At 41.3% G+C, this 25,819-nt stretch overlaps 1 protein-coding gene across 6 annotated transcripts in view; it reads left to right on the top strand.

Annotated features, from left to right (window-relative positions):
- Positions 1 to 25,819, top strand: part of dlg2 (discs, large homolog 2 (Drosophila)) — an 823,880-nt gene that overhangs the window by 490,094 nt on the left and 307,967 nt on the right. For all 6 annotated transcript variants that reach the window (XM_072263309.1, XM_072263307.1, XM_072263311.1 and 3 more), the window contains one exon: positions 17,129 to 17,231. In XM_072263309.1, the coding sequence (XP_072119410.1) occupies positions 17,129 to 17,231 (103 nt within the window). The remainder of the gene's footprint in view (positions 1 to 17,128; positions 17,232 to 25,819) is intronic.

Below are 25,819 nucleotides of genomic sequence, written 5' to 3'. Positions count from 1 at the left end.
TTCTGCCTATTTTGCTTGTATCTTCTTTTCTTTCAATGTAGGCTAAACATTAAGCTTGGGAAACATGTGTGTTTAAAAGGGGTACTGGAATCCGAGTGCAGTGAGTTTAAAGGGAGTGTGGGAAGAAAGGCAGGCGATTTTAAAAGGAATATGAGGAAGGGGACCTCAATGTGTTTAAAAGGAATTTGTAAAATTCTGATGAGCCATCTTATTAATCTCCACAATCATTTCTTGATCTGCTGAATATTTTTTGGAACTCTTTTATTTCAGGTTCCAGTAGCAGCTCACAACTCCAACAATATTTTCTAATCTCTCCTCTGATCTTATTCATTTCCTTCTACTTATATTTCCTACAGGTAGACCTATTGTGATCAACTGTCTTCACACCCTGTCAGCATCAGCTGGCCAGCATCACAATTACTTAGAAATGGAACTGGAATTGCTTTGTTATTGTCGCTGGTATTGAGATATAGTGAATAGCCTGTCTTGCAAGCTGGGTTTATGCAGATCAATTTAGTGCACAGTGCATTGAGGTAGATTGTTAGAGATAGAGAATTTAGATTTAAAGGCAAGGAAGATTATAATAGAAGTATGAGTGGATATGTAGATTCAGCTTGCAACGAGTCACCCCACTCTGGCAACATCTCGTATCTTTTAATTACTCTTTGTTTCCACCCTGTCAAGATATTCCATTTATTCTTTCCACTTGTCTATACAAATTAAGAATGATTGATATTAAGATTTCCCAGTTCTTTTTTTTCTCTATATGCTGAGTATTTCCAGCATCGTTATTGCAAAGGTTGGATGTAAGAAAGCTGTGTGATGGAAATGATAGCGTTAGAAGCAGAGTCAGATAGAAATTATCAGGTTGAAACTCTGCCTTTATCCTTGGTCTTCTACACTTTTCTAATAGAACTGAACAGAATTTACACAATGTATTTCAGTTAACTGTTAACTTTCTAGATTTAACTTAATTACTAAATGCTACTCCCATAGAACCATAGAACCATAGAAACAGGCCCTTTGGCCCTTCTTGGCTGTGCCGAACCATTTTCTGCCTAGTCCCACTGACCTGCACACGGACCATATCCCTCCATACACCTCCCATCCATGTATCTGTCCAATTTATTCTTAAATGTTAAAAAAGAACCTGCATTTACCACCTCGTCTGGCAGCTCATTCCATACTCCCACCACTCTCTGTGTGAAGAAGCCCCCCCCAATGTTCCCTTTAAACTTTTCCCCCCTCACCCTTAACCCATGTCCTCTGGTTTTTTTCTCCCCTTGCCTCAGTGGAAAAAGCCTGCTTGCATTCACTCTATCTATACCCATCATAATCTTATATACCTCTATCAAATCTCCCCTCATTCTTCTACGCTCCAGGGAATAAACTCCTAACCTATTCAACCTTTCTCTGTAACTGAGTTTCTCAAGTCCCGGCAACATCCTTGTAAACCTTCTCTGCACTCTTTCAACCTTATTTATATCCTTCCTGTAATTTGGTGACCAAAACTGAACACAATACTCCAGATTCGGCCTCACCAATGCCTTATACAACCTCATCATAACATTCCAGCTCTTATACTCAATACTTCGATTAATAAAGGCCAATGTACCAAAAGCTCTCTTTACGACCCTATCTACCTGTGACACCACTTTTAGGGAATTTTGTATCTGTATTCCCAGATCCCTCTGTTCCACTGCACTCCTCAGTGCCTTACCATTAACCCTGTATGTTCTACGTTGGTTTGTCCTTCCAACGTGCAATACCTCACACTTGTCAGTATTAAACGCCATCTGCCATTTTTCAGCCCATTTTTCCAGCTGGTCCAAGTCCCTCTGCAGGCTCTGAAAACCTTCCTCACTGTCTACTACACCTCCAATCTCTGTATCATCAGCAAACTTGCTGATCCAATTTACCACATTATCATCCAGATCATTGATATAGATGACAAATAACAATGGACCCAGCACTGATCCCTGTGGCACACCACTAGTCACAGGCCTCCACTCAGAGAAGCAATTCTCTACCACCACTCTCTGGCTTCTTCCATCGAGCCAATGTCTAATCCAATTTACCACCTCTCCGTGTATACCTAGCGACTGAATTTTCCTAACTAATCTCCCATGCGGGACCTTGTCAAAGGCCTTACTGAAGTCCATGTAGACAATATCCACTGCCTTCCCCTCATCCACTTTCCTGGTAACCTCCTCGAAAAACTCCAACAGATTGGTCAAACATGACCTACCACGAACAAAGCCATGTTGACTCTCCCTAATAAGCCCCTGTCTATCCAAATGCTTGTAGATTCTGTCTCTTAGTACTCCCTCCAATAACTTACCTACTACTGACGTTAAACTCACCGGCCTATAATTTCCCGGATTACTTTTCGATCCTTTTTTAAACAACGGAACAACATGAGCCACTCTCCAATCCTCCGGCACTTCACCGGTAGACAGTGACATTTTAAATATTTCTGCCACGGCTCCCGCAATTTCAACACTAGTCTCCTTCAAGGTCCGAGGGAACACTCTGTCAGGTCCCGGGGATTTATCCACTTTAATTTTCCTCAAGGCAGCAAGCACCTCCTCCTTTTCAAACTGTACAGTTTCCATGGTCTCACTACTTGATTCCCTCAATTCCATAGATTTCATGCCAGCTTCCTTAGTAAATACAGACACAAAAAACCTATTTAAGATCTCCCCCATTTCCTTTGGTTCCGCACAAAGCCGACCACTCTGATCTTCAAGAGGACCAATTTTATCCCTTACAATCCTTTTGCTCTTAATATACTTGTAAAAGCTCTTTGGATTATCCTTCACTTTGACTGCCAAGGCAACCTCATGTCTTCTTTTAGCCCTCCTGATTTCTTTCTTAAGTACTCTCTTGCACTTCTTATACTCCTCAAGCACCTGATTTACCCCCTGTTTCCTATACATTTCATACAATTCCCTCTTCTTCTTTATCAGAGTTGCAATATCCCTTGAGAACCAAGGTTCCTTATTCCTATTCAATTTGCCTTTAATCCTGACAGGAACATACAAACTCTGCACTCTCAAAATTTTCCCTTTGAAGGTTTCCCACCTACCAATCACATCTTTGCCAGAGAACAACCTGTCCCAATCCACGCTTTTTAGATCCTTTCTCATTTCTTCAAATTTGGCCTTCTTCCAGTTCAGAACCTCAACCCTAGGACCAGATCTATCCTTGTCCATGATCAAGTTGAAACTAATGGTGTTATGATCACTGGAACCAAAGTGCTCCCCTACACACACTTCCGTCACTTGTCCTAATTCGTTTCCTAACAGGAGATCCAATATTGCATCCCCTCTAGTTGGTCCCTCTATATATTGAATTAGAAAACTTTCCTGAACACATTTTACAAACTCTAAATCAGCCAGACTCCTAACAGTATGGGAGTCCCAATCAATATATGGAAAATTAAAATCCCCTACCACCACAACTTTATGTTTCCTGCAGTTGCCTGCTATCTCTCTGCAGATTTACTGTTCCAATTCTCGTTGACTATTGGGTGGTCTGTAATACAATCCCACTAATGTGGCCATACCTTTCCTGTTTCTCAGCTCCACCCATAAGGACTCAGTAGACAAGCCCTCTAATCTGTCCTGCCTGAGCACTGCTGTAATATTTTCCCTAACAAGCAATGCTACTCCCCCACCTTTCATTCCTCTGCCTCGATCACATCTGAAACATCGGAACCCTGGAATATTAAGCTGCCAGTCCTGCCCCTCCTGTAGCCAAGTTTCACTAATTGCTACAACATCATAATTCCACGTGTCAATCCATGCCCTCAACTCATCCGCCTTCCCCGCAATACTCCTAGCGTTGAAATATATACACCTCAGAAGATTTTTACCACCACTCACAACCTTTCTATCAGCGGATTTGCTTAAACTTTCAACATCATTTATTTTCACCCCAGCCACACTGTCAGCTCTGGCACTCTGGTTCCCATCACCCAGCAAATCTAGTTTAAAGCCTCCCCAATAGCACTAACAAACCTCCCTGAAAGGATATTGGTCCCCCTGTGGTTCAAGTGTAACCTGTCTCTCTTGTATAGGTCCCACCTGTCCCAGAAGAGGTCCCAATGATCCTGAAATCTGAAACCGTGCCCCCTACACCAGTTCCTCAGCCACTTGTTCCTCCTCCAGAGCATCCTATTCCTACCCTCACTGGCACCTAGCACAGGTAGCAATCCTGAGATTACCACCCTTGAAGTCCTGCTTTTCAACTTCCTACCAAGCTCTCTATACTCACTGTCCAGGACCTCCTCACTCTTCCTTGCTATGTCATTGGTACCGATGTGCACCACGACATCTGGCTGATCACCCTCCCACTTTAGAATGTCATGCAATCGATCAGAGACATCCTTGACCCTGGCACCCGGGAGGCAACAAACCATCTTGGATTCTCTGTCACGACCACAGAACCTTCTATCTGCACCTCTAACTATCGAGTCCCCTATCACTACCGCTCTCCTCTTTCTCCCCTCTCTCTTCTGCACTGCAGAGCCAGACTCAGTGCCAGAGATCCGGCTACTGCAGCTAGTCCCAGGTAAGTCATCCCCCCCCCAACAGTATCCAATGCAGTATACTTGTTGTTGAGGTGAATGGCCACAGGGGAACCCTGCTCTGCCTGCCCTTTCCTCTTCCCTCGCCTGACAGTGACCCAATTTCCTGTCCTCTGCTCCTTTGGCGTAACTACCTCCCTGTAGCTACGATCTATAATCTCCTCATTCTCCCAAATGATCTGCAGGTCATCCAGCTCCTGCTCCAGTTCCCTAACGCGGTTTGTCAGGAGCTGCAACTGGATGCACTTCCCATTTTTTTTTTGGATGGCTTTTGTTGGTAATGACCAACAATGTTTGCAACTTTCCGCTATTAAGTGCCAGTGGTAGCATAGAGGGAGGCACAGTAGCACAGCAGTTAGCTCATCACCTTACAGGGCCAGCAATTACCAATCAGAGTTCAATTCAAGCCGCTACCAGTAAGCAGTTTGTATGTTCTCTCTGTGACCACGTGGGTTTCCTCCAGGTGCGCCAGTGTCCTCTCACAGTCCAAAAACATATAATAAGGGTTCGTGAGTTGTGGGCATGCTATGTTGCCACCAGAAGCATGGCGACACTTGCAGGCTGCCCCCAGCAGAATCTGATTTGATGCAAATGACACATTTCACTGTATATTTTGAAAGCTAATTTTTCTTTCTTTTTTTCCAATCATTGGAAACAGAACTTAGTGAGTTTTAAGGGATCATGAGAAATGGGACCCTATTTTGTTTAAAAGGAATGTAGAAATAAGGCTGATATGAGCTTAAAGGCATCATGGGAGACAGAACTAAGTGTGTTTAAATGGAGCACCAGAAACAGGGCTGAAGTCAGTTTAAAGAGAGAACAGAATCTGGTGTGCCAGGTGCCAAACTATCTGGATATCCAAACAAATGGATACTAGATTATTGGTGCTTTACTGAATACCCAACAGCCAGTATTACCTCACAAGTTCTTAGAAATAAAGACCAAGGATAAATCTCTATTCCCACAATTTGGATAAGATAGTTGTAGATGAGGATAGGATAACACAAGAAAAGAATAATTCCAATTGTATGAATGTTAAAAGGCTAGTTTAAATTTATTTCCCAAGCCCTAATTTTCTTTGAAAAGATGGAAGGAATGGCCATTATCTTTAACTTTTTTGCAGTCCATCTAGCAAAGATATTCACATAAACTTGTTAGGTCGAGAACTTCAGGATTTTGATCAGCAGATTTTCATGTCATGATGGGAGGGGAAATTAATGATGGATTGTTAGTCGGTGGCTTCTCTTTCCCTTCTAGATGCTGCCCATAATACTATTATAGACATGGTTGAGGGTATATGTGGTGGGTGGATTGAAAATCACCTTTATGTTTGGTAATGTCAAGCTTTTAGAGTATTGTTACATCTGTGCCTAGCCAAGTAGGTGGAGAGTTGTCCACGTGATTGGTATAGAAGAACATAAAAAATAGCAGGACAACATTAAAGTTTTCAATAATCATGCCTTAATCTAATTGGTCTCTGCTGCAATTTTCTTATAGAAACATAGAAAATAGGTGCAGGAGTAGGCCATTCGGCCCTTCGAGCCTGCACCGCCATTCAGTATGATCATGGCTGATCATCCAACTCAGAACCCTGTACCTGCCTTCTCTCCATACCCCCTGATCCCTTTAGCCACAAGGGCCATATCTAACTCCCTCTTAAATATAGCCAATGAACTGTTTCCTGTGGCAGAGAATTCCACAGATTCACCACTCTCTGTGTGAAGAAGTTTTTCCCCATCTCGGTCTTAAAGGCTTCCCCTTTATCCTTTATTCTGGACTTCCCCAACATCAGGAACAATCTTCCTGCATCTAGCCTGTCCAATCCCTTTAGAATTTTATATGTTTCAATAAGATCCCCCCTCAATCTTCTAAATTCCAGCGAGTATAAGCCTAGTCGATCCAGTCTTTCATCATATGAAAGTCCTGCCATCCCAGGAATCAATCTGGTGAACCTTCTTTGTACTCCCTCTATGGCAAGAATGTCTTTCCTCAGATTAGGGGACCAAAACTGCACACAGTGCTCCAGGTGTGGTCTCACCAAGGCCTTGTACAACTGCAGTAGTACCTCCCTGCTCCTGTACTCGAATCCTTTTGCTATGAATGCCAGCATACCATTCACCTTTTTCACTGCCTGCTGTACCTGCATGCCCACTTTCAATGACTGGTGTATAATGACACCCAGGTCTCGTTGCACCTCTCCTTTTCCTAATCAGCCACCATTCAGATAATAATCTGTTTTCCTGTTTTTGCCACCAAAGTGGATAACCTCACATTTATCCACATTAAATTGCATCTGCCATGAATTTGCCTACTTACTTAACCTATCCAAGTCACCCTGCATCCTCTTAGCATCCTCCTCATAGCTAACACTGCCGCCCAGCTTCGTGTCATCTGCAAACTTGGAGATGCTGCATTTAATTCCCTCATCTAAGTCATTAATATATATTGTAAACAACTGGGGTCCCAGCACTGAGCCTTGCGGTACCCCACTAGTCACTGCCTGCCATTCTGAAAAGGTCCTGTTTATTCTCACTCTTTGCTTCCTGTCTGCCAACCAATTCTCTATCCACATCAATACCATACCCCCAATACCATGTGCTTTAAGTCTGCACACTAATTTCCTGTGTGGGACCTTGTCAAAAGCCTTTTGAAAATCCAAATATACCACATCCACTGGTTCTCCCCTATCCACTCTACTAGTTACATCCTCAAAAAATTCAATGAGATTCGTCAGACATGATTTTCCTTTCACAAATCCATGCTGACTTTGTCTGATGATTTCACCGCTTTCCAAATGTGCTGTTATAACATCTTTGATAACTGACTCTAGCATTTTCCCCACCACCGATGTTAGGCTAACTGGTCTATAGTTCCCCGGTTTCTCTCTCCCTCCTTTTTTAAAAAGTGGGGTTACATTAGCCACCCTCCAATCCTCAGGAACTAGTCCAGAATCTAAAGAGTTTTGAAAAATTATCACTAACGCATCCACTATTTCTTGGGCTACTTCCTTAAGCACTCTGGGATGCAGACCATCTGGTCCTGGGGATTTATATGCCTTTAATCCCTTCAATTTACCTAACACCACTTCCCTACTAACATGTATTTCCCTCAGTTCCTCCGTCTGACTGGACCCTCGGTCCCCTACTATTTCCAGAAGATTATTTATGTCCTACTTAGTGAAGACAGAACTAAAGTAGTTATTCAATTGGTCTGCCATGTCCTTGTTCCCCATGATCAATTCACCTGTCTCTGACTGTATATCTATATCTATTCTCTATAACCCTCACCTGTCAACTGACTCTCTATCTCTCCTTCTGAACTCCAACATCTTCATAAAAGAACTAGTTTATCTAGGAATCAACTGAGTTAACTTTCTCAGATGTGCCTGTTATGCAAAAATATACTTCCTTAAATAAGGAGGCCAAATCCTGAAATAAGGAGGCAATTCTCCAATTGTGGCCTCACCGTTACCTTATATTACTGGTGGATAACCTCGCTTCTTCTATAGTAGTGCATCTGCATTTAAATGTTATTGTATATTTCTCTTCTAGCTATCAAAACAGATAATCTAATTATCCTTCATTTGCCAAATACAGTGGATTCTGGTTGATTGGGATACAGCAAGACCAGAATATTTTGGCCCAATTAAGAGGCTGTCCCAATTAGCCAAAGTTTTATGGAAATAGATAAAAAGGTATAGAAGAGACAAACTGAGGAAATTATGTATTTAAATGAAATCCAGAAAACATTAGTACTATAAAACTGTGTATTAGTTCCTAATAGTTATCAATGGAATAATTCATCCAGTGTGCCTAATGAACAAAATCAACACAGACACATAGTGCAGATAATGGACTGCCTTCATACAATGCTGTCGATGATTACATCCTCCAAATCTTCATTTTCATTGTAACGTTCAAGATGATTCTGAATACCTTTAAATTCTTCATAGTTCCTAATTTGTTGAAGTAGTAAAATTATTTCATTTTCACTCTGGGTCATTTCTGCCATTTCCAAACCAGAATACTTGAAACCATAGTGAGCAGAACAGTTCTGAATTGCCTTACTGTTTATTTCTTGCCAACTATCAGAGACAAAAATATTCAAAACCCGGAATCCAGCAACGACCATGGACACCTTCACAGCGATTGCGCAACCACCAACTGCGACGCCAGCCTTGAACTCCAGGCCGGGTCTTCAAGTGCTGCTGTTGTGACTCCCGTCTCCCCTTCCCCCACCACCACTCCGCAGCCCCGTCTTCCTCAGATCCCACCGTCAGCTCCTGGGCCCTCAGGGACTCCATCTTCCTCTCACCCCAACCATCCCCTCTCCATTGACACCCCCAGCCTCCCCTCTCCCCCCTCTGATCCCAGCTCTCATCCATGCCGGGTCTTTACCATCCCCTCCGACCTTCAACTGTCGGAGGCAGAATGCTCTGTTCTCAGTAAGGGCCTCACCTTTGTCCCCCTTCGCCCACACCTCAGTGAGTTCCGTGTTCGCCACGATGCGGAACTTTTCTTCCGCCGTCTCCGTCTCCGAGCCTACTTCTTCGGCAAGGACTCTTCCACTCCCACCGATGACCCCTTCTCCCGTTTTCAACCCTCCTCTTCTTCATGGACACCCCGCTCTGGTCTTCTGCCTGCTCTGGATCTCTTTATCGCTAACTGCCGACGGGACATCAACCGTCTCGACTTTACCGCACCTTGTTCCCATTCCAACCTCACTCCTTCGGAACGCTCTGCTCTCCACTCCCTCCGCACTAATCCTAACCTTATTATTAAACCCGCCGATAAGGGGGGTGCTGTTGTAGTCTGGCGTACTGACCTCTACCTTGCCGAGGCACAGCGACAACTCGCGGATACCTCTTCTTATTTACCCCTCGATCGCGACCCCACTAAGGAGCACCAGGCCATTGTCTCCCACACCATCACCGACTTTATCCGCTCAGGGGATCTCCCATCCACTGCTACCAACCTTATAGTTCCCACACCCAGCACTTCCCGTTTCTACCTCCTACCCAAGATCCACAAACCTGCCTGTTCTGGCCGACCTATTGTTTCAGCTTGCTCCTGCCCCACCGAACTCATTTCTGCATACCTCGATACTGTTTTATCACCCCTTGTTCAATCCCTTCCGACCTATGTTCGTGACACTTCTCACGCTCTTAAACTTTTCGATGATTTTAAGTTCCCTGGCCCCCACCGCTTTATTTTCACCATGGATGTCCAGTCCTTATATACTTCCATCCCCCATCAGGAAGGTCTCAAAGCTTGACGCTTCTTTTTGGATTCCAGACCTAATCAGTTTCCCTCTACCACCACTCTGCTCCGTCTAGCGGAATTAGTCCTTACTCTTAATAATTTCTCCTTTGGCTCCTCCCACTTCCTCCAAACTAAAGGTGTAGCTATGGGCACCCGTATGGGTCCTAGCTATGCCTGCCTTTTTGTTGGGTTTGTGGAACAATCTATGTTCCGTGCCTATTCTGGTATCTGTCCCCCACTTTTCCTTCGCTACATCAACGACTGCATTGGCACTGCTTCCTGCAAGCATGCAGAACTCGTTGACTTTATTAACTTTGCCTCCAACTTTCACCCTGCCCTCAAGTTTACCTGGTCCATTTCCGACACCTCCCTCCCCTTTCTAGACCTTTCTGTCTCTGTCTCTGGAGACAGCTTATCCACTGATGTCTACTATAAGCCTACTGACTCTCACAGCTATCTGGACTATTCCTCTACTCACCCTGTCTCTTGCAAAAACGCCATCCCCTTCTCGCAATTCCTCCGTCTCTGCCACATCTGCTCTCAGGATGAGGCTTTTCATTCTAGGATGAGGGAGATGACTTCCTTTTTTAAAGAAAGGGGCTTCCCTTCCTCCACTATCAACTCTGCTCTTAAACGCATCTCCCCGATTTCACGTATATCTGCTCTCACTCCATTCTCCCGCCACCCCACTAGGAATAGGGTTCCCCTGGTCCTCACCTACCACCCCACCAGCCTCCGGGTCCAACATATTATTCTCCGTAACTTCCGCAACCTCCAACGGGATCCCACCACTAAGCACATCTTTCCCTCCCCCCCCCTCTGCATTCCGCAGGGATCGCTCCCTACACAACTCCCTTGTCCATTCGTCCCCCCCATCCCTCCCCACTGATCTCCCTCCTGGCACTTATCCGTGTAAGCGGAACAAGTGCTACACATGCCCTTACACTTCCTCCCTTACCAACATTCAGGGCCTCAAACAGTCCTTCCAGGTGAGGCAACACTTCACCTGTGAGTCGACTGGGGTGATATACTGCGTCCGGTGCTCCCGATGTGGCCTTTTATATATTGGCGAGACCCGACGCAGACTGGGAGACCGCTTTGCTGAACATCTACGCTCTGTCCGCCAGAGAAAGCAGGATCTCCCAGTGGCCACACATTTTAATTCCACATCCCATTCCCATTCTGACATGTCTATCCACGGCCTCCTCTACTGTAAAGATGAAGCCACACTCAGGTTGGAGGAACAACACCTTATATTCCGTCTGGGTAGCCTCCAACCTGATGGCATGAACATCGACTTCTCTAACTTCCGCTAATGCCCCACCTCCCCCTCGTAACCCATCTGTTACTTATTTTTATGCACACATTCTTTCTCTCACTCTCCTTTTTCTCCTTCTGTCCCTCTGAATATACCTCTTGCCCATCCTCTGGGTCCCCCCCCCCCACCGTCTTTCTTCCCGGACCTCCTGTCCCATGATCCTCTCGTATCCCCTTTTGCCTATCACCTGTCCAGCTCTTGGCTCTATCCCTCCCCCTCCTGTCTTCTCCTATCATTTTGGATCTCCCCCTCCCCCTCCAACTTTCAAATCCCTTACTCACTCTTCCTTCAGTTAGTCCTGACGAAGGGTCTGGGCCTGAAACATCGACTGCACCTCTTCCTACAGATGCTGCCTGGCCTGCTGCGTTCACCAGCAACTTTGATGTGTGTTGCTTGAATTTCCAGCATCTGCAGAATTCCTGTTGTTTGAGAGACAAAAATAACTGGTTTTGAAGACATGCACACACAACTGACGCAATTTAAAAATGTTTTGCTCTAAGGATGGTGTAGCATCTAATGTTCACACAAGTGCACACGACTGACGCTAGTTAGAACCTATTCAAAATAGTCTCCTGCCTCAATTAAGCAGTATAGTGTCCCAAATAAATAAAGGGAATCTCAGCAATTTTCTCAATTGTTTTTTGTTCTTAAGGGTCGTCCTAAATAAGCAGCTGACCTGATTAACCAATAGTTAAACAATTAATTGCTATCCTCTGTATTGGTCCAATTACTTGATCTATTTCTTATAGATTCTTTACATATTCTCAATATGTTCCCCCACCCATTTTTGACTACCACTGTATACATTGAGCCCTTTCATCTAGTTCATTAATATACAATCACTTAATTTCGTACTACCGTACACCTGCACTTTAATGCAAATATCTAATCAGCCAAACATGTGGCAGCAACTCAGTGCATTAAAGCATGTATACATGGTCAAGAGGTTCAGTTGTTATTCAGATCAAACATCAGCACAGGGAAGGAATATGATCAATGTGACTTTAACCATGGAATGATTATTGATATCAGACAAGGTGTTTTGAATATCTCAGATCTCAACTGCTGATCTCCTGGGATTTTCATGCACAACATTCTCTAGAGTTCAGAGGGAATGGTGTGAAAAATCTCAAACATCCAGTGAGCAGCAGTTCTGTGGATGAAAATGCCTTGTTAATAAGAGAGGCCAGAGGAGAATGGCCAGACTGGATCAAGCTGTCAGGAAGGTGACAGTAACTCAAATAACCATGTGTTACAACAGTGGTGTGCAGAAGAGCATCTCTGAATGCACAACACATCAAACTTTAAAGCGCATGAGCTACAGGAGCAAAAGACCACAAACATACACTCAGTGGCCACTTTATGAGGTACAGGAAGTACCTAGTAAAATGACCACTGAGTGTCGGTTGTAAATATATGAAGGTCAGCATTGATCCCTCAGACACTATGCACGTTGCAACTTTCAGACTTTGTTTTTATATGTTAGCCAATCCTAATTCCCAGCAACCGCTTATCGTTTCCCCATTCCATCAACTTTTATCTTGTGCAACTTTACTTTTCATTTGATACTTTATTGAATGCCTAATAAAAATCAAAATGCAGACTGGTAACAAATGGGTTCTAATCTTCTATTGATTTTGTCTGTAAGTTGGAAAGTACACAAGAATCAAATGGCAAAAGCACATGAAACTGATAAGAAAGAACAGTTACTAAAAGCAGACAGAACAAGCATTCAGCTATACATAGGAGTGAATATATTGGACTTTTGAATTTAGTAATGTTATGCCCTGTACGTTACATCTGCTAGTTTCCCTTTGTCTACCCTGAGTGACACATGGTGAATGAACACTTTCAATAAATCTTGTATTATGATGTTCTATGTGCCCTTCTATACTTTCCTAATAATAGATAGTAATATTTTCCAATTAAAAAGTAGATGTCATTTGAGTTTTTTTTTAGTTCTTCTTCGTGCCTTGTGGCGCATTGGGTGGCAACCTTGTCATTCCTTTAGCATTTGTCTGTTTTCTATGAGATCGAGTTGTTAGCTCGACTCAACTCAGCACGGATGGAAAGCCTGCAAGGAGCTGACCGGATTCGAACTGGACCGCTTGCATTGAAGTGCACTGTGGATGCCACTACACCACCAGCCAGCTCATAGATTCAGGCTAACTGATCAATAGTAATAGTTTCCTTCCTTCTGTCACCTAACAAAAAAAGCAACTCGCTAATCCATCCTGCCTATTTAAACTCTAGTATTTCACAATACATGTATTTTTCATCCCAACGAGAACCAATTAATTTTCTGAGAGAAGGGGGAAATAAGATATACTTCCAGGACAATTATGGGGATAAAGTATCTGACAAGCTCCTTGCTAATTGCTTAAAGCAAAAGGAACTATTCCTATTCTATCTTGCTCCATCACTATTGCTCTTGTTGCTTAAACCCACCTGTCTTTCATCCATGATTCCCCTGTTGATTCTTCATGTCTGCATACTCCCTTATTGTCAAACTACTTCTACTCCTGATAAAGGGTCATTGATTTGTAATGTACTTTAAGGTAGGGTTGAGACCTGTACCTAATTGGCGATAATCTTCAGAAAGATTCTCTTGCACGTCATGGTAATTCTAAGCAGAGATGAACGTTGAATTGTACCTTTGCACCTTTAATTTCTATTAATAATCATGAACGGATTATGATTATACATAATCATAATTATGGTCTTTTTTTTAAGGAAAAGAAATGAGTTCTGTTGCTTAAGTTCAGGCAGCAACTCTGGAAAGGAATAAATAGTCCACATTTCAGGACTCATGATGAAAGGTCTCAGCCTGAAATGTTGACGATTTATTCCTTTTCCTAGATGCTGCCTGGCCTGCTGAGTTCCTCCAGTATTTTCTATGTGTTACTCTGGATTTCCAGCATCTACAAAATTTCTTGTGCTTTTGAAATAAGCGAAACATTTTATAAAACTTGTTCAAAAATTAATATTAAAATGAATAGTCACTCCTACTTTTCATGTTATATGTTAATAATCTGGATGATGGAATTGATGGCTTTGTGGCCAGTTTTGCAGACAATTCATAAAGATAGGTAGAGGCACAAGTAGTATTGAGGAATCAGGGACTCTGCAGAAAGACTTGGATAGATTAAGGGAATAGGCAAAGAAATGACAGACGGATTACAGTTCAGGGAAGCAAATACACTTTGCTAAAAGGGATGAAGGCATAGATTATTTTCTAAATGGGGAGCAAATCAGAGGTGCAAAGGGACTTGTGCAGGATCCCTAAAGGTTAACTTGCTGGTTGAATAATAGTAATTATTATTATTAATAATTTTGTGACATTTGGAAGATATTGTCTCTCTTTCATCTAAACTTTAAAGAGTATAGTTACAGTCTCCCAGTGTGTCCTCATACAGGAAACCTGCCATCCTTGGAACCACACATTGCTGTCTATCCAATAAATTCAAGAAAGTCTCAATCCCAAGTGCTCTACCTATATTAACAATCCAGTGTACGATTACATCAAAACTAATCTTAAAATACAAATACATCATATTCCCCTGTTCTCATTTATCTACTCAACTAGTGAAATTCTCAAAACAAAATCAGACTAATTTTCCCTTCATTAATCTAAATGGCCTCTGGCAGGTCAATCCTATTGTATATTTTAAAGCTACCCTGTTATTATGTCCTTCAGTTCCCCTCCTGCCGAGCAGGACAGTGGTTTCCTGCTTTTTCTCTCCCCATTTTTTAAATAATGGGGTCACATTGCTATCCTCCAATTCACAGGAATGATTCCACAATTTACCAAATCCTTCATTGCTAAACAAACCTCCTATAAAATTCCAGGTGTTGATCATCAAGTTCTTGATATTTTTCAGCTTCTAAGCTTACCAATTTGTATAATCTTTAGACAAATAGTGACTTAATTCAGTCTTTCAATCTCATTAGACCTTGATTCTCTGATATAACCAGCAGGTTTTGTATGTTTTCTTCCATGAAGACAGATGCAAATTATTCAATTTGTCTTTAATGTCCTTTATAAATTCTATTGCACCTATCTGTAAAGGGGCCACATTTGTCCTTGTTAGTCTTTTCCTTGTTATGTACTTACAAAAGCTTTAGAAGCCTACTTTGAAGTTTTTTACCGAATTACTCTTGCATTTCATCTAGTTTTGCTTCATCAAATTCTTGGTCTTTCTTGGTTGAGAGCTAAGGTGTAAAATATTCTCAGTTTTTAGGTGTATTGCTATTCCATACAACTTTATATGTCTGCTTTTGATTTAATAGTAACTTTAATTTCTCTGGTAAAACACTTTTCCTTTTGGGTTGTTTGCCATAAAGCATTCATTTTTTCAACTTATGCACTAGGTGTTTTAAACACTAAACAATATCCATCCCTAACATGTCTTTCAATGTATTTCCAATCAAGTATACCCATCCTACTTCTATAACATCAGTTTTTTTGTTGCAATGTAGTCCCTAATTTCATATTACTTTCAAACTCATTTTTTTGTTAAGAGAGGTGGACAGGGTGAAAGGGGGGAGAGTAAAGATCCAGAAACAGGAACAAGGGAAAATTTGGAAGTCCTGCCTGAAGAAAAAGTGCTAAGGATTGCAGGAGAACGAGTGAGATGGTGTGAAGAGGGAAAGATGGCAAGAAATGTGAGATGGAGACAGTGATAATGAAATGGAGAAAAGGAATGAGAGAGCCTCAGTAGGGAGAGATGTACAGAAGGAAAAGTACAGCAGACTCAAAGGGTCTTGCTCTGAAACGTTGACTGTACTTTTTTCCATAGATGCTGCCTGGCCCATTGAGTTCCTCCAGCATTTTGTGTTTGTAGCTTAGATTTCCAGCATCTTTTGCTTGCAGCAGGCTGATATCTCCCAGAAATGGAGTTTGGATTCTGCTCCTTGGATTAAAAGCTGGAGCTCAGTTTGATTTGCAGTATGCACTCCGGCCACTGACATGAGACAACACTTTAATTCCATTGAGTCTTTGTCACCCCTTTCCCATTATTTTTACCTCTGCCCCTGCCTCCTCATCTTCAGTGCTCCTTTTGAAACCCATTCTTCTTGAGCCTCAAATTTGCTTGATGTTGAGTCCTAAATTCTTCATCACTCTTCTTCCAGCATCATTCTCACCTACTGCTAACTCTGAATACTGTAACCTCATCCACTCTTCTAGTCCCACCAACTCGCCCTCTCTCTTTATCCACTCCCTATAATTATGCTCTATCACTTCTTGCTGCTCACCCCACTCACTGTCTTTAGCCCCCTCATTCCTCCTTTCTTTCCCTACCCTTTCCAATTCACTTACCCTGTTCTTGCATCACAACTCCCCTTTTATTTCCCTGCTCCCTCTTCTCCAGCCTCCCCACTCATCTTACTGTTTTCCACTCTACCTGCCCTCTTACTTTATTGCCCTCACTATACATCGCACTCTTCTAACCTCTTCCTCATTCCTTCCACGACACTCTTTGCTCACTTCCCCTTCCTCTCAAAAACAACAGCATTTTCATTTTGTTTTGCAGTGTGATTTAAAGTACAATTTAATCATTTTTTAATATTCACACAGTTCATTATGATTTTAATCACTTGACAGCCAAATTTGTGTTATAATTTTAGTAATATTGTAATATTGAAATGTTGATAATCAACATAGCAACTGGAAAGCAGATTTCCATTAATAAACTGTTCACTGCTCTGTATTTCTGTGATTGCATTTCTTTTTGCATAATTTTGTTTGATTTTGATATTTGCTATTTGAATACAAGTTGTATTTCTTCAGTGTTGGTAGGATTTTTAAGAGTTTGAAAAGCCTTGTATAGTAATTGTGCCCTTAAAATATTCATGGCTATATGCACTGCTATTGGCATTCAGTTTTAAATCAGCTGCAAACATAGGAATCAAGTTAATATACAGGTAAATTCACTTATTTTGTTACCTTATGCTCAGGTAAATGGCAGAGATCTTCGTGTTGCAACACATGAACAGGCTGCAGCAGCTCTTAAAGGAGCCGGCCAGGTTGTGAATATGATTGTTCAGTACAAGCCTGAAGGTGAGTACTCTAACTTGAACTTGAATGTTTTTAATGCTTGATATTTGTTTGATGAGCATAATAAATTGACTTTTAGTTAAATTTTGGTCAGATGTAACATTATTACTAAGATTCTAGGGAAAAAATATGTAAGTCAACAACATAAAAGAAAAGACGTACAAGGATTAAATAACTTTGACAATCCAAAGCTATCTGACAATCAATGGGATGCATTAATTTTCCTTTTCTGATGTATTATCCATTAAGATGACTTTAAAGAAAAGAATGTATTTTGTATATTTAATTTCTTAATCAAAATATTGGGTACAGCATCATTTATGCACTAGAGAGTACCTTCTTCTGCAGGAATACAGAGATACCTGAACTGCTGCGAAGAAGATTGTCGGAGAGACTCCATGTCCCTCAGAGTACCTAGAATAGATAATATTTGGAATTAATGTAATTCTATTACCCAAATTGCATTGTAAATAACTCCGTTGCTGGGAGTTATGCTTGACTTCAGTAAATGTACATCTTCTGAGGTCCTTCAGGGCAATATTCACAAGAGAGCTGCAAAATGCTGAAGAAATGTCTTTGATACAGGCATAACAAACGCCCAACACCATACCATTAAATAAATGGGGTATAATCTACCAGGTGCAGATACAACTTTAATTGTATATCCTTCTGCCCAAGTTACGCTCCAGTTTCAATTCCATTCTCTTGCTTCTCTAACAGTGTCTTCAAGTTTTTAATTAAATTGGTGTATAGGTTACTGCGTATAACGGTAGTGTAGTGGAAAAAAATGTATGGTAACATGAAGAAATAAAATTCTCAGTACTGGAATGAATTGGTTCTAGGGTATGGTGTGAAATTTAAAAAGAAGAACACCTATTTTTTGGACCTGCTGCCAAGTTCACAGCACTGTTACAAATAATTTGACACTAATTGGCTGCCACATTTGAAGATCATAACATAGCAAATGTGCAAACTGGAAAGGCACATGAATGGAGCAGTAGGTACACTTGTAGAATTTAAGTAGGTGTGTTATTAATGAAAATTTGCCCATTAATATATAATTAATAATATATTAAACCTGGATAGGTTGATGGAGGAAATTTCCATTGCTGTTAACAATATTAACGAGACCATCAATTATGATCTGATGTGCAAAATAATTCGTTTTCAAAAGATGTGATTGTAAATTATAGTCATTGGATTACTATGACAAGAGACAATATTGACTTTTACTCTATTTATATAAATTATTATTGCATTCTCAATATTGGTTTTAATGCCACTCAGGCAATTTAATGAGATGGTGATCACCCTAGTCTAAATATGAGAAGTAATTTAGTTGGATTTTGTCAGTTCTTAGATCCTGGAACTATGAGATAAGTACAGTCTCAGCTGAAGCCATACTCACTGAAGTGATGAACTTCTGCAGTACATTTAAGCTCTGTCGATATAATGAGCTAGAACCATTCCTCCTATAAAACAACTAAAAATACTAGGCAAACCAAGCCCTAGTGGTTGACTTAAATTTCTGTAAAATGGCATAGGATGAGATTAGATTAGCTTTATTTGTCACATCCACATTGAAACATTGAAGCATACATTGAAATGTGTTGTTTGCGTCAAATTATATCAGCAAGGATTGTGCTGGGGGCAGACTACAAATGTTGCCATGCTTCCAGCACCAATATAGCATGCCCACAATTTACTAATCCTAATCCATACATTTTTGGAATATGATAGATACAAGAGCACCCAGTAATGTATAGACACAAAGCCTGGACTGAAATTTAGTGCTGTTCTGGATTTGAAAATGGGGGCCAAAGAATAAATTTGAGGGAATTTAAATTGCCTATTACTTATCCTTTTTCTTGTGCAGTCGTTTGTCTCTGTTGAAATGAATGGACACACTATTCCTGGAAATTGTTTGCAGGCAGATTTCTGAAAAACTATTTTTAGAATCTGAGCTAATTTTAAATAGAGAATTCAGATATAAGCAAAAGTGTACTGAACCACTCCAGTCATTTCATATTTCACATTTAAATGATCTCTTATTTGTCTCTAAAGCAGAAAAAAATTATTAGTAGGAATGGAGCATTTTAAGGCATTTATTTAATAACATTTCAAGCAAAGAAGTATTTTATATTTTCAAGTTCCTTGCTGTCTTCTGTTTAATTGCTTATTTTCCACATAGTGGAAGTTATATGTTGCTGGCATATTTTAATGATTGATTATAACTACTTTATAAAAGCACCAATTTTTAACTGGACATTGTACTAATTGTTGATGTTTCAGAAATAAGGTTTAATTGATTGCTTGTACTTATGTTATCTTTGGCGATACTCCATTAGGAGCATCGGAAGTATCGTGTAATTATGGATATATTTTGCAATTGGTCTTTTTTCCAAATAAATGTTAATTTGTAAAAAAAGTTCTAAGTATTAAAAATCTTTAATCTTGTTATGGAACAATAATTAAAATGGCACTCCCACTGCCTTCATTTGAAAGCTAAATTATATATTTTCCACATGCACAACTGCAACTGTATTAACTGTTTATCCTTGGAATCAAAATTAACATTGTGGAATAATTCAGCTTTTATTTATTACTTTAGTCAGATGATCTCATTTATAGCTATTAACTCAATTCTAGGGATAATTACACAGTAACATAGAATACAGGAGTGCAGCCTAGAGTAGGTAGCTTAAAAGTGGACAGAGGCCTTATTACAGGAGACGGCAAAGAAAACAGGAGGGAAAGGAATAGTTACAAGTTTAACAGTGAAGGAAATGAGTGTAGACAGAGTGTGAACATAGACAATGGGACCTTCAATGCCAGCCCTTCCTCGGTAGGCTTGATCCCCTGCTTAAGGACACTCCAGGAGCTTCCCTGAGCAGGGGATTCCCACTCTGTGCTGATATCAGCCTTGTACTGCCTCAGGAAAGCCCCTATGAAACACAGAGTTTTCCTCAGGGCTGAAGAGTGAGGAAAAGCATGGGAAGGAATTAAGGTTTGAGGTGGGAAAGAAAATGTTTGGAAAGTGAGGATCAGAGCCTCAAAGGGGGAAGGGTGCCTGGTCCAGGGAAGGGAATGAAGGGTGTCATGAAGCAAAGTGTGAAAGATATGCAAGGTTGAAGGAAAGCAGTCTGAGAGAAGAACATGAAGTTCAGGGCCTAAAACATCACAACCCTTGGGACAGCTCTAATAGTAATTGAGATGAATGTTGCTTCCCTATTGATCAAAACTCTGATGCTTTGATAATGGCTTTGGTACTCTCAATGAAGCATGATAGACCTCAGAGATTTAGGAATAAGATAATGGGTACATCATTTTTTTTTTGGAAGAGTAAACACTATTTTCATAGGATGAGATTTGCCATCAAGAACAAGATAGTCTAGCGTTTTATCAAATGCCTCTATGATCTTATAGCCTTCCAACTCCAATTCCCATGAACAGAGCAGCTTCAGTGATCAACACACATCCTAATCATGGAGAACTTCTTTACTGCTCTTGCATAATCTGTGAATCACATATCAAAAGAAGACAAACTAATCCTCCTATTTGACTTCAGTGCCAGGATTGAAAAGGATACAGTTCACTGCCAAGACATGACTGCCAAGAAGTGAACAGAGAAAATTAAGTCTGATGAAGCCTTCCTGCTGAAATGTGCTTGGAACACCATCTTGTCATAACAAAACAAACATGATGTATCATTAGAGAAACAACAGAGTAATCCTTAATCCATGCTTTAGCATTTGTAAGTAATTTCATTGTCCAAGTAAAAGACCACATGTGTCGTCATTTGTACCAGTGTGTGTTCAATTGGCTACTGACTACTCCTTCTGTTAATTTAATCAGCCAGGCCCAAAAAAAAACAGTAATAGCAACAAACACGAGGAATTCTGCAGATGCTGGAAATTCAAGCAACACACATCAAAGTTGCTGGTGAACGCAGCAGGCCAGGCAGCATCTCTAGGAAGAGGTACAGTCGACGTTTCAGGCCGAGACCCTTCGTCAGGACTAACTGAAGGAAGAGTTAGTAAGTCTGGCCTGGCCTGCTGCGTTCACCAGCAACTTTGATGTGTGTTGCAGTAATAGCAACAAATTATCTTCTTAGACACCACCCCACCTGATAATTCCTTATAAATAAGTGCTACAGATTTTCCACTTTATTTGACCTGCCTTAATACCCACCATACTTATCATATAGAAAGAAACTCTTGGATTCTCTACCATAATACATCAAGACTACTTTGAAAAGAACAACTAGGATATCTTGAATCTAACTAAATACAAACACCTGGAGTTCTAAGATTAGAAAATCATAGAAAAGATTAGAAAATGCTGTAAGGGAGGAAAACAATTCTACTGGCACCTGAAGGCCAAGGCCCAACAGAAAATATACAACCTAAGGAAAAGATGGTGGGTTGAAAGTGCACTAGAAATCCAGAAATCCACCACAGCCATGACATGCAGATTTCTTCACGCTACCTTCAATCCAAGCACCCATGGTCCCTCCATGCTAGGATCAAAGAAAGAGATGTACTTATTACATACAGAATTAGAGCCTTCTGGAAGGAACTTAAAAGAGCTCCTTGATTATGGTCGTGACATGAGCATTCTTGACATCATTCCACAGCAAACAATCCAATGACCCTTGAGGAACAACCAATGTGCCTCAAAAAAAGTGAGGCCTTCAGAACAGACTACGTGTCTGCTGAAATGTTACCAGTTGGAGGAGAAGAACTGCAGTCATAATTTCACATCCTTGTTTCCTAGATCTTGGAAGAGGAGGACCTGGTAAGGTCACAATTGTGACCATAATCAGGATAGGTGAACTACATGGATGATTATCACCAGGCTCCTCTTCAAGCCCCCTATCTCAGGATCTAATCATCAGGTCCATGAATCATAGTATAGATTCTGTGTCTATTTAGAGACACAATGGACATAAACTGGGTTGTGCATCAACTCCAAGTGAAATGTTGGGGGCATCATCAACCAGTATACACGAGCTCTTTTGATGTCATAAACACCTACTTTATCAATCAAATGAGGCATGACGCCCATCTTCACTGAGATCAGGTCTATTGTGAAACATCCTTCTCAAATTTGACTGCCTATGAAAACTTGACTCCATCTTACCTCTAAGCAACACAACAAAAATGTGGAGGAACTCAGCAGGTCAGGCAGCATCTAGAGTGAGGAATAACAGTCAACGTTTCAGGCTGTGACCCTCCATCAGGACTTCTGCATTATAATAGAATGCAAGCCATGAGTTTAACTGCTGAGTCCATAACAGACCCTATTCTCAGTGCAGATTGCTTCCAAGAAAGCTTAGCAGTCCCAAAACTTCCTCTGTCTTCTCTGCTGCAAAGCTGCAACTCCTCTCCAACAAGTTTCCTGCTGAAGCGGGGCCAGTGTACAAGACAAATGGGAAATTGTTCAATGCTTGTCATTTAGCAAATGATACTTGTATATTTGAACTATCAGAGGCTTAATCCCAGTCACTATTGGCTTTTTCACTGAAGCATTCATCAGGATATTCTTTGCATAAAACAAAAAGATTCTACAGTTGCTGGAAATCTAGACCAGAACACACATAATGCTGGAGGAACTCAGCAGGTCAGGCAGCATCTGTGGAAAGGAATAACAATCGATGTTTCGGGCTGAGACCCTTCATCAGGATCGAAAAGAAGGGGGCAAAAGCCAGAATAAGAAGGACGGGGAGAGAAAGGAGCACAAACTAGTGGGTGATAGATGAAACCAAGTGAGGGGAAGTTGGGTGAGTGGAGAAGGGGTTTGATGTGAGAAGCTGGGAGGTGAAAGGTGGAAAAGGTAAAGGGCTGAACAAGAAAGGGTTTGATAGGAGAGGAGAATGGACCATGGGAGAAAGCAAAAGGAAGGGTACCAGAAATAAGTGATAGGCAGGTGAGGAGAAGAGAAGGGGTGAAAGGGGAGACAGAATGGGGAATGGAAAAAGTCAGAGGGGAGAAACTACCAGAAGTTGGAGAAATTGATGTTCATGATATCAGCTTGGAGGCTACCGAGACAGAATGTTACTCTCCAACCTGAGAGTAGCATAATTGTGGCAGTAGAGGAGGCCATATAGGAGGTTTCATCAAGTACCTTCGCTCTATCTGCCACAACAGCCAGAGTTCTACTTCCCATTCTTATTCTGACATGTCAATCCATACCTTCCTCTACTGCAACAATGATGCCCCTCCTCCTTCCCTTTCTCCCATGGTGCACTCACCTCTCCACTTCGCTTATTATATCCTCACAGAACTCCAATAAGTTGTCAAACAGGACATGTCCTTCATGAATCCATGCCGTGTCTGCTTGATGCAACCCTCCTATCCAGGTGTCTCAATATTTCTTACTCAATGATTTCTTGAAAAAGTATAACTGCCACTGACTCATGGGAATCCTTGGCCCCTATAATCCAAAAAAGGAGAAGGCGCATCTGGGATAGGATGTGTCCATTCACCAGGATAACACAGAAACCCAACATTAAGGACAAAAGTAGTGCATCACTTTCCAAACTACAGATTTACCTTACTAGATACCTGTGCCTCTGCTTACAGGTGTCACATTGGACTGATCAGCCATTCATTAGCTAAAATGGAATGGAAGTAAGTCATTCTCAATCCTGAGGGACTGCCTCATAAGAAGAATGCAGAGAAAATAGAGCAGTACAAAAATAAACATGTTGCTATACAGAGTAATCTATGGCAACAGTAATAGTTTTCTCCTGTTTTTTTTCTGGCTATGTCCATAAGAAATGTTTATGAATAAGTTTTAATCACCAAGCTTGTTACTCATTCCACAAGTCTACTATACTTTCTAAGTTGAATCAGATAACTCCCTATAAATAATACATTAATTCTTCCTAATATTTTGTACAATGAAAACTATAGCATTTTCTAATCATTGGTTGTAGTGTTTTGCAATATTTGTCTTTGACTTTATAATGATTTAATCAGAAGCAATAGCATTATGAAAAAAACTACAATTCATGCATCAATGTAGCTCCCACTTGAACTCAATATCCCCCTTTGACTATTACTCTCAGGCACATCTGATACTATGATGGTATTTCTAAGGAATTATACAATGATCACACCACCACACGATGGTGTACCTGGTAAGGTACAGAAATGTTTGCCAACCAACTAACTGGAGTGTTCAAGGACATCTTTAACCTCTCACTGCTGCAGTTGGAGGTCTTCATTGGCTTTAAAAAGGCATCTATCGTACCAGTGAGCAAGGTGAGTTGCCTTGGTGACTAGCGCTTGGAAGCACTCACATTTACTGTGATAAAGTCCTTTGAGAGGTCGGTCATGGCAAGAGCTAGCTCTTGCCTGAGCAAGGATCTGAACCCACTGCAATTTGCTTACTGTCACAATAGGACTGCAACAGATGTAATTTCACTGGCTCTCCACTTGGCATTGGATCACCTGGACAACAGCACGGTGCTGTTATTAATCACGAATGAGGCCTCCATCGGTCAGGGCTGATCATGGATGTTGTATTCTCACTGTCTAGATTTGCAAGCCAGGTCAATACAATATGGAGAGCAAGCTGTTGCCCATGTAGCAAGCTCCCCCTCTCCACACACCTGATGAATCCAAAGGAACGGCAGAGACTGAAACAGTTTGACTCTAGCAGTGTTGCAGCAGTTGCCTGTCAGTGTTGAACTCAACATAGGGCTGCCTTGGGGGCTCTAGTTCCAGATTTTACATTTCGGGTTTATTCCTGAAGCCTTCCTCATGAGTATGTATAGCCGCAAAGCAGCAGAGGTTTGAGATCAGAATTTTCCTTCTCCTAGATGAGCTGCCAACCATGGCTAATGAGCCCCATCTGCCTGAAGCGACTGGTTTTAAGGCACCACTAGCCTGCCTTCATTGGAACTGTTCTCCTGTCAGTTGAAACGGTTTTGGCAGGCTCAGTAGCTAAACCACATGTGAAAACAAGGAGCTAGACTTGGTTGTCTGATGCTATTTGACTCACATGCCATTGGAAGCATTTAATAGGTACTGGGAGCTTGTCCCCACTACCACTCCCGGCTATAAGAACTTTATTGATTATAACTCAGCATCTGATACCATCATCCCTTCAGTAGTACTCAGCAAGTTTCAAAACCTGAACCCCTGTACCTCCCTCTGCAACTGGATTCTTGACTTCCTCATTTGGAGACCACGGTCAGTGTGGATCTGTAATAATATGTCTTCCTCACTGATAATCAACACAGACATACCTTAAGGATGCATTCTTAGTCTGCTGTTCTATCCTCTGTACACTCATGATTGTGTGGCTAGGACACCTCAAGCACCATCTACGTTTGCAAATGACACCACTATTGTTTGGAGAATCTCAAACAACAATGAAGAGACATATAGGAATGAGAAGGACGGGTTGATTGAGCAGTGTCACAACAACAGCCTTGCACTCAGCATCAGCAATATCAAGGAATTGATTATGGACTTCAGGAAGGAGAAGTTTGAGAACACATACCAGTCTACTTTAAGGACTCAGCAGTGGAAACGGTGAGCAGCCTCAAATTCCTGCGCATCAGCATTTCAGAGGGTCTA

This window comes from Mobula birostris, chromosome 7 (assembly GCF_030028105.1).
Source record: "Mobula birostris isolate sMobBir1 chromosome 7, sMobBir1.hap1, whole genome shotgun sequence".
NCBI classification, from domain to species: Eukaryota; Metazoa; Chordata; class Chondrichthyes; order Myliobatiformes; family Myliobatidae; genus Mobula; species Mobula birostris.
The sequence above is the reverse complement of the archived record's forward strand: the minus strand, read 5'-3'. Positions and strand labels throughout refer to the sequence as shown.